Source organism: Symphalangus syndactylus, chromosome 3 (genome assembly GCF_028878055.3).
Source record: "Symphalangus syndactylus isolate Jambi chromosome 3, NHGRI_mSymSyn1-v2.1_pri, whole genome shotgun sequence".
NCBI lineage: Eukaryota > Metazoa > Chordata > Mammalia > Primates > Hylobatidae > Symphalangus > Symphalangus syndactylus.
In genome coordinates, this window is record NC_072425.2 from 74,302,403 (window position 1) to 74,321,655 (window position 19,253).

At 37.8% G+C, this 19,253-nt stretch overlaps 1 protein-coding gene across 3 annotated transcripts in view; it reads right to left on the reverse strand.

Annotated features, from left to right (window-relative positions):
• MAMDC2 (MAM domain containing 2) overlaps positions 1-19,253 on the reverse strand; it is a 180,399-nt gene that overhangs the window by 51,939 nt on the left and 109,207 nt on the right. For 2 of the 3 annotated variants that reach the window (XM_055272311.2, XM_055272312.2), the window contains exons 10-11: positions 6,098-6,191; positions 4,254-4,402 (exon numbers count right to left, since the gene is read on the reverse strand). In XM_055272311.2, coding sequence (XP_055128286.1) covers positions 4,254-4,402; positions 6,098-6,191 — 243 coding nt within the window. Of the gene's footprint in view, positions 1-4,249; positions 4,403-6,097; positions 6,192-19,253 lie in introns of all 3 variants that reach the window. The other variant, XM_055272309.2, reaches the window with a different exon arrangement.

Below are 19,253 nucleotides of genomic sequence, written 5' to 3' on the forward strand. Positions count from 1 at the left end.
CTAATTAATTACAAGGTCCTCCATGATCTGGCCTACCATTATTTCTCTGGGTCATTTCCTAGCACTCTCTCCCTAGCTCACCACGCTATAGCTAAAGCAGTCGCCTTGCTGTTCCTAGGACACACTGAGCATGCTTTCACTTATGGGGCTTTGCAATGGCTGTCCCCTCTACCTGGAACATTGCTTTCCAGATATGCTCTTGGTGAGCTACCTCAACTCTTTTCAAGGTTACCTTCTCAATGGGCTTCGTTGTGACTCTTCTATTTACATTAGTTAACTCCACCTACATTCTCCTCTCGATTCCCTAACTCCCTCACCTGCTCCATTTTTATTTCTGTAGCAATTATCACCTTTTAAAATAGTGCATAATTCATGTATACATATGTAACAAACCTGCACATTGTGCACATGTACCCTAAAACTTAAAGTATAATAAAATTAAAAAATAAAATAAAGTACAATAGTGCATAGTTATAATTAAGCTTAATATTTCTTGTCAGTCTCCTCTACTAGAAGTTCCATGAGGGTAAATCATGTCTGTTTTGTTCATCTGTGTTTCACAAGTGCTTAAAACAGTACCTGGCACATAGTAGACACTCAACAGCTATTTGCTGAATGAAGGAATAAATGAATAATACAGCAATAATTAATTGTCATATGCCAGGTCTTATTCTAAGTATGTTTTATATCGTGTTTCATTTAAACCTCACCACAGTCTGTGAGGTAGGTATTAATTATTCTTAATACAAAGATAAAGAAAATAGGCTTAGAGAGGTTAAAGATACAACTGAGATTTGAACCCAGGCAGTCTAATCCCAAAGCCTCTCAGCTTTTAAATTCAACCATCCTATGAAAATAGGAAAATAGGTAAGTGGTTATGATTAAATTCAAGTGGTTATGATTAAATTCAGCCATCCTATGAAAATAGGAAAATAGGTAAGTGGTTATGATTATTCTCATTTTCTAGATGACAGAACCGAGACTTAGAGATTTTAAGAAACTTTCTCAAGGTGAATGGGAACCTTACCTAGTGAATGGGAAACCTTAGGTTGTCCTGATGCCCTAAGTTCATGGGTTTGTTATAACCTGGCCTGGTGTTCCTCCTTGCCCTTTTCAGGGACTCCTTCCCTTCAGTGCTATTTTTCTAGGTCTTCTCTTCCATGTCTAAGGCAGTCCACAGTCTTCGTTACCCACAGAATTCCCTGTAGTAGTCTACCACAACATAGTTCTCTTTGGTTGTACCTCTTACTAGATCTCTTACTGCTATATCTGACAAAAGGAAGAAAAACTATCAACCTTCTCTCAAGAAAAATACACATACACATAACATCTAGACTACAATAGACTCTAGCTAAAACTGATTAATTCTTGACTTCAGTCCTCTTGCAATAAAAAGATACCTTTTTACCATCCCATTTTCTAGTGTCTCACTAATTAATTGGTTAGTTATTATTAAATGTGTCAGTGAAGGCTTATAGATTCATTTATTCATTTGTGCATTCATTCCATAGGCAATTTTGAGCACCTATTGTGTATAAGACAGAATACTAAATTTTGTGGGGAATTAAAAATGACTATAGTCATTGTACTATGCCCTCAAGACATTTCCAGTCAGAGCCAATGAGATTCAGTTTGAGTATTTTTGTCTGAGTTTTCACTTTCCACTAGATTCAATGTTGAAAGGCCATGAGACTGCAGTTGCTACAGCCACTGTGTTGCCATGACAGGAGATCTGTCTAGATTGGAGCCCACCCAGAAAAACCAGCTCAAAGAGACAGAAAGAGGGAGAGAGAGAAACTGGCTCCTGAGGACACAGTTTTAATCCCTGCATCAAGCTGTGCCTGAAGCTAACCCCACAGTAGTCTTTTTCTGTAACAAAGTCCGAAGAAGGATTTTCTTTTCACTTAAGTCATTTTGAGTTGTATTTTCTGTTATAAGCTTTTAGAATAGTCCTAATACATATAGGCCTTTCTAGTTATATTTTTAACATCCTGATCTCTTTCCAAAGATAGCTTCATACATAAGGAGCCACCTTAGCATCCTTCACTCAATGCTCAAAGTGAGCATCTGGTCTGCCTTTGGGCCAATGCTAAATCTCTTCAACAGCATCCTTTACCAAAGCAACATTGTCCCAGAATCTGCTGAAGCAGCAAGAAAAAAGAGTTCAGCAGTAAGACCAAGCTGCATATCTTCTTAGGCAAGAGTGCATCACTATTGAGGCTAAATGGACACTCACTAGCAAGGTGGCTGGAAACAACTGTTCTAGAAAGAACCCAAGGAAAAATTTCCAGGAGGAACCCAAACAGAAAATCTATGTAGGTTGTATTCTGTAGTGCAAGTACTAAGGGAAGGGGGTGGTCTCAGAGGGTTAGCCAGTGAGTACATTGGCAGAAATGGTAAGATGCGGAGGCTCCTGAAAGAGCCAGCATTTAGACATCTGTCATAACAAAGGACATTCAATAGCTAAGAGAGCACTTTAAATAGCACCAAATATTTTTAAAGTTCCTTTCTTTTAATCCATCTTCCACCTTCCTTGATTAAAAAATCATGAAGATGAGGGGCAGGAGAGGAGGTGAAACAAAGAAAATGAAAGAATAGATGGTTTCTTCCTTTATCCTTCCCAACTATGAGTCAGGCCCAAGCTGAGGGAAGGAGAGAAGATTCAGTTGAATGAGAAATGGAAGTTTTGATTTGAACTGGACTTCTGACATACCTGAATATCTAATTGTTCTAATATCTCAACAGGACTGGGAAGCTAAGGGATTTGCCAAGGCATGGGGAAAAGAGGATCTTTATGTTTGAAGAGTGATAGAAAAAATTAAGCTGTTCATTGTTACATTCTACCATGTTTAGCCAATTAAACAAACAGGTTTTACTGGAGGTGGTTCGGTGGTATTATTCTATAGGCTTATCTTGAGTTAGACCAAGTTTGTCCAAACTGCAGCCCACAGGCTGCATGTGGCGCAGAACAGCTTTGAATATGGCCTAACACAAATTTGTAAACTTTCTTAAAACATTATGAGAATTTTTTTTGCAATTTTTTTTTTAGCTCATCATCTATTATTAGTGTTAGTGTATTTTGTATGTGGCCCAAGACAACTCTTCTTCTTCCAATGTGGCCCAGAGAAGTCAAAAGATTGAATACCCTGAGTTAGACCATAAGAAGCAGCACAATGCAAATTACCCTCATATTTACTATCATAATGGTTTCTCTAGGAGAATTCATGAGGAAATATCTCTATGAGTTTAGTATCAGGGCTAGTTCTGCTTCTCTGGACCAAGTGTTGTGCTTTTATTCAGTTAGTATACCAAATGAAATGCGGGTGTGAGTGAGAAAGATCCATTCTATGGAAGGTACTTTTTAATTTGTTATTATTTTTTTTGAGACAGGGCCTTGCTCTGTCACCCAAGTGGGGTACAATGGCATGAACGTGGTTCACTATAGCCCTGACCTTCTGGGCTCAAGCAGTCCTTCTGCCTCAGCGTTCCAAGTAGCTGTGACCACAGGTGCACACCACCACAACTGGCTAAATTTAAAAAAAAATTTTTCAAGATAGAGTCTCACTATGTTGTCTAGGCTGGTCTTGAACTCCTGGGCTCAAGTAATCCTCTCACCTTGGCCTCCCAAAGTGCTGGGATTATAGGAGTGAGCCACCACACATGGCCTACGGGACATATTTTGTCACTGACAATGTTTACAATTGCTGATACATGTTGGTAATATGAAGTAGATCACCTCTTACTCTGTTTTATTGCAGTTTGTACGTTTTCTACAGAAAATGCACCCCATTATTGCCTACAGCCCACCCACGTGGACTGCTGATTCTGTGAATCATGTTTTACAGATGAGTTTTGGCTACTGAAAGCTTGGAGTCAAACCTGTATGCCTCTTCCTTTGTCTACCAATATATTTTGTGTATTAGGCCTCGGCCCTGGCTCCAATTTAGATTACCATTTTTTCCCCTACTTTGTCCCTCTCTTTGACTTTTTAACATACTTCTATTCTTTGTGTGCATAACTTTGTAAGCCCTGTTAGATCCTTGTTGCAGCAATGTACATAAGCAATGTAATAAACAGAAAGGATGATATTCAATGCCCATATTGAATCATCTTGTGTGTGTAGAATCACAAGTGCATTTCATTCTAGACACAAGACATAATTTTGCACATCTCAAAATGCAGTAAACGATTCCTAGAATGCTATTTTAGAAGCTTTCCTTAGGAAACAGCACCATGTGGCATAACTCACCTACCCCAGTAGTGTGATCTCCCTTTGGTCCTGTGTAGGAAGTGGGAGTTTCTCCCCTCCTCCTGTGCCAGCTGCTCCGGTTTCTTTTCTCCTGAGTAAATGTACATTCATCTTGCTCGAAAGTACACTCTCCAGGTGGAGGTGGAAGTTTCTCTGCAAGAAAATAGCAGATGTTGCAATCGCTGAGACTCTTTCAATGACTCTGTGTTGCTAGCAGCCCACTTTGCATGTATGAATGTTGTCTGGCCATATGCCATGTGATGGAGAGGCAACCCCCACTGGTGGCCCACCTACACGGAGCCACTGCTTCCAGCTAGAGGCTGCACTCCACTGCAGGTCCTGCCACAGACGTAGAGAACAATCAGATATACAGATCTAAAATACTGGGCTACTTTGAGAAAAAAACTTTCTCTGACTTGTGAATTTTTGTGAATTTCTTTTTATAAAGCTCTGGAAATTTGAGGTATATTGCCTTTACGAAAATATGGAAAATAATAAAACTGCATAATGCAGGCACTTTCTTCAGAAATCCTGGATGAGTGAAGGGTAGCCTCATAGCAACTCCACGGTTGCTTTGTGGGTGGGGGATAATGTGAGAGTGCTAAATGGACTCCTGGAGGCATAGCTGTGTAGAACAAATGACTTCATTTCTCTGTGCCTTAGAGTTCTTATCTGTAATGTGGGAATATTGATGGTAGTCATTTCACGGGTCTGTGAGGATTAAATGAGATGGTGTATGTAAAGTAATAATTTTGAATGTGAAGTTCTCAATAATTAAATTTTAGAACTTATTTTGCCACCCAGAGGTTTATTTTCCTTTTCCCAAATCCAATGTTTATGTCTTTCAATGCTATCTTCAATAACATTCATAATTATTAGAATGGTGCTTCCTCCCAATTTATTGGGGACTTCGACTAAACTTGGTTGTACCTCCATATATCTAGATTCTTAGCAAATTTTCCTAATAAGTAGCTTGTTTCATATGTCTCTTTTGTGATCATTGTTTTACTTCATTTTATTTTACATACAGTACTAGTTAATGAAACCTCATTCTTTCTTCTATGCCTTGAGTGGAACGATTGTTATCTGGGTTGTCCTTGCAGTGCCTGGCAAATTAAGGGACTAAGAACAAATTGTCTTTTAATCAAATAAACATGGAGATTATTCTCGAGTGCCAGACTGATACCACGATTTGCCTGTGTGTCAAAGAAATGGATGTCCTATGATATAGGATGCAATGGTAATTAGCAGATACAGACCAATGGTCGGGATTGAGTTATGCGCCATTTTCTCATTAGGCATAATGTATGACACATAGCTAGCTACCATGACTTTATTTTGCTGCTATCATCATTGCTTGGTCTATTGTTCCATTGTCATTTAATTCACTTAGAAAATGTTTATTAAAATTTTTAAATTACATGCTTAGCAAGTATCTGTGAAATAAAAATTTCATCAATATTGCTTGAAAATCTGCATTCATATAAGATAACAAAAACAACAGTAATAGTAATAATTATAGTAGAAGATATTTGTTTTTAAAGCACTGTTTTGTGCCAGGTCTTTATGCTAGGAAAATGTATATGTATTATCCCCAGTATTCAGGTAGATACCACTAGTTCCCTTCCAAATGAGGGTAAAGGGGTTAAGTCACATGTACAAAGACACGTATTACATTGGAATCATCATTTCTAAATTTCAAAGCCTGCTACACAGCTCTGCAGGAGACACTTTGTCAACAAAAGCAAAGGATGGACTAGCACAGATGAAATGTATGTGGTTCTCAGCGATACAGGAAATGTATGCATAGGCCAGAGAGACAGAGAGCTGAAATGATTGCTGTCTTACCTGAAGATGAGCAGCTTCCCAATTGTATTGTAATGTCATCCAGGGCTACAAGCCCACAGTCCCAGAAACTTTTGCATAGGCTCATGAAAACCACCTGAAATTCATAAAAATAAAGCTGTGAATTCTGTTAACTGAAAACTGGAAACTCTTAACAACCTGGGATTCACTTAGCACAGCAAGTGAGCATAAGCAAACTACAAGCAGCTCTTCATCGTCCGTATGAACAACAGAACATAGTGGCAAGAAGAATGGTTACCATCTGCATAAAACTCTGGAATTACTTTTATTATTATTATTAATTTTTCAGATGGAGTCTCGCTCTGTCGCCAAGGCTGGAGTGCAGTGGTACGATCTTGGCTTACTGCAACCTCTGTCTACTGGGTTCAAGTGATACTCCTGCCTCAGCCTCCTGAGTAGCTGGGATTATGGACACCCATCACCACGCCCAGCTAATTTTTGTATTTTTAGTATAGACGGGGTTTCACCATGTTGGCCAGGCTGGTCTCAAACTCCTGACCTCAGGTGATCTGCCTGCCTTGGCCTCCCAAAGTGCTGGGATTACAGTTGTGAGCCACCACACCTGGCCTAGAATTACTTAATATATTTGAGCAGAATATAATGATATATTGTGCATACTAATGCTGAAATCAGTGGCATTTCATAAAGAATTGACAGGAAGAGTGAGGAAAGCAAGAAGTTAACTGTGTGACAGAGAAAAGCCTGTCAGGTTTTAAACATTTTCCCCAGATAATCCACAAAGTGCATATAGACTTGATGGTTTTCTGAGCATTTTTCAAGCATTTCCAGTACAAACACTATTGATTTTTTGGAAATGACTTTCTGGCAACATGCTTCATTCACATTGTGAACAAAGTCCTGGTGATTTGCCATCTGGAGGCTTATGTTCCATTTCCAAAGACAAAGATCTATGTTCCCAGTTGGTGTCACTAATAAAAGCCCTAAATGCAATTATTTTATCAATCCAAACATTTTTGTTGTTGTGTGTGAAGGAAAAAACAAATCCATGCCATAAATTATTAAATCTACTGTTCCAGAGAAAGAAAAAAAATCTTGAATTTCTTTCCATTAGGCAAATTTTAAAGGCTACTTTTCATATATAGGATGAGCTAAGAGACCTTTTAAAAATATTTGTATTAGATTTTCACTGTACTTGCAGATTACAAAGCTGCTTTGAATGTATCACAATGTTTAAGTAGCACAAGCTCATTTAGTCCATGTTCAATCAATCCCTCAATTACAAATCTAATTCAAACAGACAAAGGATGGTATAACAGAAGTTGAAACCCAACTTACAAATAATGAGAACACTTGATTTTTTTAGGCTCTAGTTTAAAATGTTAAGTCTTAAATTTATTGTTTTATCAGTAGGGTTCTTTTGCTTTTTGATGATCAGATTTGTTAGAATATAGAATGTATTTAAAAAGAAATGTAAAGATCATGTGACAGCTTACCAGTATGCAAAATATAAAATGTCTTAATCCAAGATCTTCTGGATAATTACTAATTGTAAGATGTGTAAAGGTTTACTTGCACTGTATTCATATGGCTTTCAATTATAGAAAGGATAGTTTGAACTTCTCACAATTATAACTATGTATACATGCAAAGAACAAAACAAAACAGGGTAGATTTTTTTTCTCGTTTACTTCTGTTAATTTTCTCATGTTTATAGATTATAGAGATGATCTGAACATGTAAAATATTTTACTTGCAGAGTTTACAACTGGGAACTTATTCCCTGTTTGTAAAGCAAAGGTCTGTGTCATCAGCCCTGAATGCGGTTATATTTTAGCAGTAACTTTTATTGTTTTATGGGAAGGAATATTAATCCATCTCATAATTCACTGAATTAATTGTGGCGCAGACAGAAAAGTCTTGGCTTTATTTTAAGGGGTGTGTGGGGGCAGCTTTAAAGTCTATTTTTCACAGGTATAGTAAAAAAGTACCTTTTCAAAATGAATATGTGGTAGTGAAATGGTTCACCATCTAAATCATTACCTACACAAAACTCAAACATTTGGCATGGTAATAAATTCTAAAGAAGAGAAATATTAACATGCTTTCGTATGTTTACTATAGCATTATTTTATAGTGACCATAAAACCATACAAGCAGGCAAGCAAGCAAGCAAACACCCAAAATTTTAAAAATAGAGGAAATAAAATAACTATGGCACAATTATTTAAGAAACTGGCCATTGTCAGATCTGATAACTTGGGCATATTATTTTGTAGTACAGAAATATATTCCTCTCATAATGTTAAGTGAAAAAACTAAATAAAATAAGACAAAATAATATCTAGTTCATCTAAAAATAATAGAAAAAGCCTGGAAAATTTACCAAACTTACAACAATTATGTTAGACTCATAAAATTATAGGCATTAAACAGAATTTCCCCCTTCTTTCTATATTTATATGTGTGTGTGTGTATATCTATATATGTGTGTATATATGTATGTGTCTGTATATATATATATATATATATATATATATATTTTTTTTTTTTTTTTTTTTTTTTTTTGAGACAGAGTTTTGCTCTTGTCGCCCAGGCTAGAGTGCAATGATGCGATCTCAGCTCACTGCATCCTCCACCTCCTAGATTCAAGCAATTCTCCTGCCTCAGCCTCCCGAGTAACTGGGATTACAGGCATGTGCCACCACACCTGGCTAATTTTTGTATTTTTAGTAGAGATGGGGTTTCGCCATGTTGGCCAGACTGGTCTTGAACACCTGACCTCAGGTGATATCCACCCGCCTGGGCCTCCCAAAGTGTTAGGATTACAGGTGTGAGCCACCACACCCAGACTTCATATTTATATTTGACACAAAGAAAAAGGAATCAGGATATTTACAATTAAGATGTGGAATAATCAGTCATTATTATTTCCTAGATGATCTTGTCTATTATGATAGCCACTAGGTACGTGTCTATTAAAATTAAATTAAAAATTCATGTATTCAGTCACACGAGCCACATTCGAAAATGCTCAATAGCCACATGAGGCTCATGGTTAACTGAATTGGACACAGCAGGTATACAGCATTTCCTCATTACAGAAAGTTCTATTGGATAGACTTCCCTGGCTCCTTTTGGATATTCCAAATACTTCATGAATTGCCATAGTGAGTTGAATGAAATGTTAAACATGTTTTGGACAATAGCAGATGTCTAGGTTGTTCTACCTTAGCACTTTTTCCACACTTAAAACATTAGCCAGATCATGTGTTGTTCTGTCTGATAAAAGATCCCCAAGGTTAGTCAGCTACTGACTAGGTTCAAATGACCGCCTCAAGCCCCAAATTTGCTTGGCAGTTGTCTATCAGTATTCCAACATACAAAAGAAACACAACCAGATCAGCCTGTTTGATCTAACACACTGGATTTTCCGCCTGGCTATTAGTAATGCTGATCATGTCAGTGCTTATTTTGGGGCTGCCATTTTACATTTTGTATGCTCCTTGAGGTGGAGAGGTTATTTTAGGGTAGTTGGTGACTGGACAAGCGGATGAGTGGGCCTGGTTGAGGCAGGACAAAGAATTAAGTCAAACATCTTGTCCTGCTCTTAAGTACTTACCCTCTGGGTCCAGTTAAGAACGTGACAAGAAGGGAATTAGTCATAGTCTAAATTCTTGAGGGGATTAACTTCTTATTTATAGATCTTTCCTAAAAGCAGTGTTTATTTCATTGTAGGCAGTACTTCGAAGCAAGTGGAACATCTCTAAGACTGGAAAAAATCTTAGCTTAAATGTATATTAATATCTATTTAAGAGGGTACCATACCCTCTTAAATATCAAATATTAAATATTAAATTAAAAATTATATTAATTATAGAATTAAATTAATTATAGGCTCACACCTATAATCCCAGCACTTTGAGAGGCTGAGACAGTAGGATCACTTGAGGCCAGGAGTTCAAGATCAACCTGGGCAGCATAGAGAGGCTTCATCTCTACAAAAGAATTTTAAAAATTAGCTGTGTGCACTTGTAGTCCAGCTACTTGAAAGGCTGAGGCGGGAAGCTCTCTTGAACCCAGGAGTTGGAGGCTGCAGTGAGGCATGATCATGCCACTGTACTCCAGCCTAGATGACAGAGTGAGACCCTGTCTCTCAAAAACAGTTAATTAAAAAAAAGAGGGGGAAAGAAGATGAGGGGCCAAGTAAAGTGATATCCCTTAGAAAGGAATTCCTAATTTTATGCAAATCTCTTAAAAGTTAGGAACAAATTAAATTTATGTAAATCAATGTCTCCATCTACTCAAGATCCCAGTCCTTAGGTCCTGATAATACTTTAAAATGTTTGTCTTGGTGGAGAATATTCATAGCTGAGGAAATCTGCCTAGACTAACTGGAAACACAAATAGGCAATGAATGGAGAGCTGTAAAAACATATTTGCAAAGAAATAATTTTAAATACAGTCAAGGAAGGATCAACAATATTACTTAACTTACTCTCTACTGTACTAAAAATACATAGTATACATGCTTTTTAAAATCCACAACAGAGTATTGCTACCTCAGCACTACTGACTTTTTGGGCTGGATAATTCTTTGTTATGGAGGACTGCCCTGTGCGTTGTAGGATGTTTAGCAGCAACTGTAACCTCCACTCATTAGATGCCAGCATCACTGCCAAGTCGTGACAATCAAAAACTTCTTCAGACATTGCCAAATGTCCATTGGGGGAAAATCTCCCTGAGAACTACTGGTCAAGAGTAGTAGAAAACTGTTGTGTGGATTATAAAACCTCACTCACTAAATTCCTGTTATGTGCAGTCCTTGTGCTAGGCACTTTCAGAGCTGGAATTTTTTTTTTTTTTTTTTTGAGACAGAGTCTAACTCTGTGCCTAGGCTGGAGTACAGTGGTATGATCTTGGCTTACTGCAACCTCAATCTCCTGGGCTCAAGTGATCCCCCTGCTTCAGCCTCCCAAATAGTTGGGACTACAGGCATGCACCACCACACCCGGCTAATTTTTGTATTTTTTTTTAGAGACAGGGTTTCACCTTGTTGCCCAGGCTGGCCTCGAACTCCTGGGCTCAAGCGATCTGCCTGCCTTGGCCTCCCAGAGTGCTGGGATTACAGGATAAGTTATTGTGACCAAATCTGTTACCTGATTTTTGGATTCACTGTCGATTTCAACCTATTTATTCTCTCCACTCAGAACAAGTCTGTTCTAAAAATGGACTAGATTTAGTTTTCTCTTCCTCTACACATCACCAGGTGATTGTTCTAACAAGCAATGAAATATGGGCCAGCCACGGTGGCTCACACCTGTAATCCCAGCACTTTGGGAGGTCAAGGCAGGCACATTACTTGAGGTCAGGAGTTCAAAACCAGTCTGGCCAACATGGCAAAACCTTGTCTCTACATAAATACAAAAATTAGCTGGGCATGGTGGCTCACGCCTGTAGTCCCAGCTAATCAGGAGGCTGAGGCAGGAGAGTCGCTTGAACCCAGGAGGCAGAGGTTGCAGTGAGCCAAGATGGTGCTACTTCACTCCAGCCTACGTGACAGAGCAAGACTGTGTCTCAAAAAAAAGAAAGAAAGAAATATCCTCAAGCCCTAGAAACGAAAGGTAAAGGAGCAGAAATGCAAAGCCGATGGACTAATACCCAAACTGAATAATCATCCCCTGGATTATCAAGGATTTATTGTTCCAATTTCCTGCTTTAGAAAACTGTAATTATTAAAGGGCAATAGAATCTCCTCATTTTCATATTTCTCCCTTTCAAAAAACCAATGATCTGCTCTCTAGAAACAACATAATGACAGGCAGCAGAACCTAAAAGGTCACTGAGCAAATGCTCCTCATAGTATATAATTTTAAGTCTCTTCTAAAGTTGTTTTTTTTTTTTTAAGAGGGGTAGTTGATTAGGAGAGGGTCTGTGTGGAAACCCACCTACAAGGTTGTGTCAGTCAAAGGGGTCAGACTGGCCCTAGGCCTGTCAAAGTTCATAAAAGTTCCTGGTTAAAGTACCCACTAGTCCAGGTGCCATGGCTCATGCCTGTAATCTCAACACTTTGGGAGGTCAAGCCAGGCAGATTGCTGCCAGTTTGAGACCAGCCTGAGCAACATGGCGAAACCCCCTCTCTACTAAAAGTACAAAAAATTAGTTGGGCATGGTGGCGCACACCTGTAGTTCCAGTTACTCAGGAGGTTTGAGGTGGCAGGATCACCTCGGCCTGGGAGGTTGAGGCTGCAGTGAGCTGTGATCACACCACTGCACTCTAGCCTGGGTGACAGAGTGAGATCCTGTCTTAAAAAAAAAAAAGTACCCGGAAGAAAAAGTAGAGAATCAGATATGTCAGGAATTCATGTTCTCAAACCAAATCAAGATAGGTTTTAAAATAATCAGGGTTATTGCTTTTCACTTTATGAGATGTGATAGTTTAAGAACTACCAAATATAATGAATAGAATTTTGCCAGAAAAAGGAGGAAATAAATTTTGTTGGGTGCTGTGAAATCAAATCAAATCTTTGTTATGTAGTTCAAAAGGATTGTTTGTGTTAAAGAACTAAACACTGACTGTATTAAATGTTTTTTCACTGCCTTTTAGAGTGGATTCCATGGCCTGCTTGATAGACGTGGTAGGCCAGGTTGTTGGGTTAATCCACTAACTACTTTACCAATTGAATGGCCCCATTTAGGCCTATAATTAGCATGTAAATGATAACTTCCAGAAATTGCCTTCTATATTTGCATAGAAACATTTCAGTCCTGTGCCAACAATATCATAACTTACCCATGTTCACAAAATGAACCTAGTTAAGTTCTTGTTATAAGTGGTAGACCTCAACAATTTCCCAGACGGTTCAATTTTGAGTTAAATTTAACTTTTCTTCTGATGAGGTTAGAATCTTTTGAAATCATTTGCACAGATAAATTTGGTTATGACAACTACAGAGTTGGTGGCATAATTATTCACAAAATTACTATAATCCAGTCAGTGAAATTCCAGAGCCCTTCATTAAGATGCTATTGACACATCTGTAAGATATTCTATACGATGTAATTGCGTTCATTTAACTGTTTGACAATAAGTTGTAATACAGTTTTAAAAAAATTTCAATATTGAGATACTTGGCAAAATGGATGAAATTATTACAAATCCCTGAAGACAGGCTAAGTGAAGCTTTATCTAGAAAAGTAAGTGTGAGGGTTTAGCATTCTTAGAACCTAGCACTATTTTGAGAAATAGTTGCTAAATTGCAAAAGCATGCCTGCTGCAGATACTGTATTTGGTCTTCATCTCCCACAAAAGGCAGAATGACCATGTGTTTTTAAATAAGTTTTTAGCTGACCAATACTTTTTTTCTTAAAGGACCAATCTGGTTAGCTTTTTCTTTTTTAAAAGACCCATCTGATTTAATTTAACTTTTGGCTTTCACAAGTGATAGAGATCAAGCAACTTCCAGCTTTTCCCAGTGTGAAAGTCTTTCTGCTCCCAGGAGCCTTCAGGTCTGGGCTAGGGACCACACTGTGATAGAATACAGGCCTGTAGCTGAACTTTACATTGCTATTTGGATGGTAAACATCCAAATCTCTCGACTCAAAGATTTCAGAAATCTGCTTTATTTTCTGATCTTTAGGCCACTGTAAGGGGAGGGGAGGTTCCAGAAGGGACCACAGAATCAGCCATTTTTTAGAATGAAGAACAGGCCCAGAAAGCCTGTGATAGCAGCTCACACAACAGCCAGTTGCAGACTCGGGTATGAAACATTACACCCCTCCCTGATCCTTGATAGAATGTATCTCATTATACAGCCCCCTCATTTTCCCTATTTTGCTTTAGGTATCTTAAAATACGATTCTGAGAGACATGATGCAACTCCCCAGTTAATAGCTTGGGACCAAACATTCCTTTGACTTGTGTTTACAACCAGCTTCCTGTCATTTTGCCTTACGTTTGTTGATAGAGTATTTTGGTAACTCAGCACAGGAGCCTGAATCTTACATAGATTGTGGCTGATTTTCAAAACTGGCTAATGTCAAACCAGCCATAGTATCTCCTCCTCTCCACAGCAGCTCTTCCCTCACCTCAGTCACGTCCTTTTCGCCCTTAGCCGAAGACATCACTGCCCTGCCCTGCACTGAAAATGTAGGCCCCCCCAAAAAATGCTCACAGCTTCTCCGACATCCACATCTACACCCCCATCTTCACTTGCACCCATTTTCACTTTTCCCCCTTATTTTGAGAGCAAAGTCTGTCTGATTACAAAATTCATGTTCTTTTCATGGTGGGACAGAGAAGACTAATCCTACACAATTAATGTTGAAGATGCAAGTGGAAAATAAATGAGAAAAGCCTCTGAAAAAATGAACAGTAGACAAAGCTAAGATGACATCATTTTTAATGTTTTAGTCTCTAATTCCCCACCCTAATAATGAAGACGTTATTATATTTAATTACCCCATAAAGCTTTCATTATCACTGAAGGAAAATAGGTGCAAATGCCTTCCTGATTTTTACATGTTCTCCTCAAAAGGGCAGGTGACCATCTGGTGACTTCTGTTTTTTTTTTTTTCCTGAGACAGGGTCTCACTCTATTGCATGGGCTAGAGTGCAGTGGCGCAATCATGGCTCACTGCAACCTCTCCCTCCTGGATTCAAGGGATTCTCGTGTCTCAGCCTCCTGAGTAGCTGGGATTACAGGCATGTGCCACCATGCCTGGCTAATTTTTTTACTTTTAGTAGAGAATGTCAAACCAGCCATAGTATCTCCAACATGGGTCTCACCCTGTTGGCCAGGCTGGTCTTGATCTCCTGGCCTCAAGTGATCTGTCTGCCTCACCCTCCCAAAGTGCTGGGATTACAGGTGTGAGTCACTGTGCCCAGCCATTCTGGTGATTTCTAATAGGCCTCCAGGCTGCCTGTGATTTTGTGTAAAAAAAATCAATGCTGGGGTAAACATACAATGTGATTTCTCTCTGGCCCACCTCCCATAGGGAGTTCTCCTGGTCGAACACTTCCCTGACAAATGTAATGTAATAAAATGTAAAGACCAATTTAATTGTCATGTCCAAGGATAGGCATTATAATTGGAGTCATTGTTGTGGCTCACTTGGATGGAGTTACAAAAAAGTCAGTCCTGCCAGAATATAGATTTATAGAATGCAATCCACAAAGAGCAAAAAATGAAGAATCTAGGTCTTCCTCTTGCCTCTCAAGGGCTCACTCTGCTCTAGATGAACCCCTCCTGGGCCTGAAGAAGACAGCAGGCACTTTTAGCAATCCTCTGCTAATAAGAATGCTGACTTTGCCCTACCCACCTCTGAGACATAGAGGCAATTAGCCTGATTTTCATTGATTCCCAAGCCAAAGTGTAGATCCATGAGGTGAAGAAGAGCTGCAGTTTAAAGCTTACATAACTCTTACCCCTTTTTAACCTATGCCACACTTATTTAACCAACCCCTAATAACAGACAATACGGTAGTTTCCACTTTCTCAGTATTACAAATATTACTGGAATGAACGATTATAGCTAAATCTTTGTGCATAACCATGATTATTTCCTTATGATAAATCCCTAGATGTAGAATTGTTATGTCATAAAGTATGTGTGTTTGAGTGCTTTTTTTATTCATGTAATTAAATTGTTATTAAAACATTGTGCCAATTTACCCTCATATAAGAGCACATGATAATCCTTATTTCCTTGCGTCCTCACCTTTCCAGGGTAATGTTATATGTATGTGTGTGTGTGCGTGTGTGTATGTGTGTGTGTGTGTGTATTATGCATGCACACATATATGTTTATATATATACATATACAGTCATACACTGCATAATGACATTCCAGTCAATGATGGACTACATATACAATGGTAGTTCCATAAGATTATACTACCCTATTTTTACTGTACTTCTCTCTCTTTAGATATGTTTAGATACACAAATACTTACCATTGTGTTGTAACTGTTGACAGTATTTAATACAATAACATCCTGTATAGGTTTGAAGCCCAGGAGCAATAGTCTATACCATACAGTCTAGGTGTGTAGTAGGGTATACCATCTAGGTTTGTATAAATATTCTATGATGTCCTCACAAGGATAAAATTGCCTAACAAACACATTTCTTGGAATGTATCCCTGTCATTAAGTGATACATAACTGTATATATATATGTAAATACATTTGAATGTATTTATTCAATTATCAATTAAAAAATTTTTCACTTTAGACTAGAAAACATTAATATGTATGTATACATATATATTACATATATTGAAAAATCTATCACTTAGACCAGAAAACATTTATATGTATATATGTACATATTATATATATTTAAAAATAAATCTTTCACTTTAGACCCAAATATGTATATATGTATATATATAAATGGGTATATTTATACATGCATCTAAAATGAGATTTTTTAATTAATAAATTGAACAATACAAATAGTATACAGTATAAATACAGCAATTAATATAAACATCATACTCCAGGGTATTATGTTTTTAAAATATTTTCATAGACAAATGTATTATTTCATTACTTTTAAGATTTCTTTGGCTAGGTGTGTTGGCTAGCACTTGTAAAGCACTTTGGGAGGCCATACATGGGTGGATCGCTTGAGCCCAGGGGTTTGAGACAAGCTGGGTAATAGTGAGACCCCATTTCTACAAAAAATGCAAAAATTAGCTGTACATGATGGTGCACACCTGTAGTTTCAGCTACTTGGGAGGCTGAGGTAGGAGGATCACCTGACCTTGCAGAGGTCAAGGTTACAGTGAGCTATGATCACACCACTGCACTCCAGCCTGGGTGACAGAGTAAGACCCTGTCTAAAAACATAATGTCTTTGATTATAATGAGGTTGGGTGTATTTGTGCATTTATTTTCTGGTTATATTTCTTTTTTTCTGATTTGCCTGTATATATCCTATCCTCTTTCCTATTGCTTAGTTTACCTTTTGCTTATTGATTTATTAGATTTATATATTTATTTTAAATGTATTAAGACTTTGTTGCATACGTTGCAACCTTTTTTTTCCCCCTCTGGCTTGACATTTGCCTTTCAGATTTGTTTATGTGGCATTCCTCATTTGAAGAATAAAGCAGAACCAAATGTCTTGTTTTGAAGATTGAGATGAAATGGGAGGGCCACAAATAGTAATTTATCTTTGAACATTGTATAGATACATATGTAACCTGATACTAAACAAAAAGTAAAAGCTCATGGACTGTCAGTGATGTGGTGGGATATGCCACAGGGAAGTGATTTGTGGACTCACTGGAGAGAGACTTCTACTAGAAGTTAAGTACTAAACAGATAGTGCAGAAAATATCCAGAGAAAGATATACAAGAGAAGAAGGGAAAGGTAGGGATATCTATGCAAAAGGAAATAAGGTATGTTTCCTCTGGTGAAATTAGAGAGTCTTTATTAATGTGTGAATTGTCAATTTCTAATTGCGTGAGTTGAGCTTGTAGCTCTAGAGGCCAGCAAATACTTATTTGGTCTATGAGCTCAGAAAACCAGAGGGTCCCCAGATAATCTCAATGCAAGCATCAAAAAATAATGCGGCATCACCCAGAATTTGGGAAAATATTTCTTTAAAATGCAATGATTGTAAGGCTGTGAAATATTCACAAGATAGAAGTTTAGAAGTGGGGAAGGGAAGTGGTATTTTCAGGTTCATAAACAAACTTTGGAATAAATGTTTGCCTAATTAAGCTTATTAGTAAAACTATAGGGAAAGAATGCCTGGTCTGTCTTTTTGGATGTCTCCATATTGCTTGGACAACAAATTGCTGATCCGACAATGTTCCATGAAATTACTCAGAAAAGTCATGAAAGAGTGGACTGACATAAACACTATGTTCATGTAAACTATGTGTCAGCAACTACCAGTTGTGCTAATCTATCTTCCCAGTAATTTTCTCATAAGTTGGCATGAAACACAGAAGGTCTCAATAAATAACTGAAAGGAAATGAAACAGAAGGAAAACAAGAGTATCTCAGCCTGCCTTACTCATATTTAAAGCAATGTAGAATTCTTAGACTCACAAATGATGCAGAGTTTAGCTTGAAAAACTCAAGAGTAGGTTCCTTTTCCATACTTAGCTGCTTATTCTTTGACATGAAAACTTATTCCACTTGACAGTATAATTTTCCTTGTTCTGTGTACAAAGCCACCTTAATCTGCTCTATAATGTGTTGATTATCTTGTCAGTAATTAATGACCTTTCTATTTCTACTTTGCTCTCAGCTGCTCTGCTTTAATAATGCTGGGACATTAATATCCTGAAGCAGTTCTCTTCCAGTATTCTCACACATCATGAAATGTGATAGGAAATTCACCTCCTCTCATGTATCTTGTCTACACATTGGTTTTCTGCTTCCTTCTTGCTGTTAAATAGCCAACTATTTATAAATCTCTACAGAAACTTTCTAGACTTACTCTTCTATTCGAGTGAACTTCTAGGGCTGCCTTTAAAACTTCAGAACCGTAGGTATTTTACATGTAATCATATTTTCATTCTGTAAGGGCACAGTTAAAAAGATTTTAAAAGTGGAAATTTGAATCAAAGACTTAAATTTCAACTTTTTTTTTTCCTAAAAGGAAAAGATTTTTGTAAGAGAAAATGAAGGAATAGAGAAAATTACCAACAAGAACCATGTGTTGCACAATGTTAAAACACAGTTTCTGCTATTAAGATGCCAAAAATATAACAGGAGGTAGAAGAGACCTAGAAGTCATTTTAAAACATGTCCTTGTTTCATAGAAAGGTGACATGACATTCTGATTTACATAGTAAATGCTAGAGTCAGGGCAACTCTTTATATTCCTGAACTAGAGCTACTTCATTACACAAATACTATTCCAACAAGTAAAACCCAAGTCAATGACTTATAAAAGATTCAAAGAGGAAGAGGCATTTGAGGTAGACATTGACAGAAGCATAGGACTTTCTTGGGTATGTATAATGATTTCTGCAACAAGATCAATGAGATATACTTTGCTGTTGATAAACGCTGAGGGAGCATTGGAGGAGGAAGGCAGAGGGCAGAAGACAAGGATTTGAGGAATGAGAAGCCACACTGGAGTGAAGACAGTAATTGAAGATACATCTTTCCAGAAGTTTGGAGGCTGAAGGAATGGGAGGGATTGGCAGCT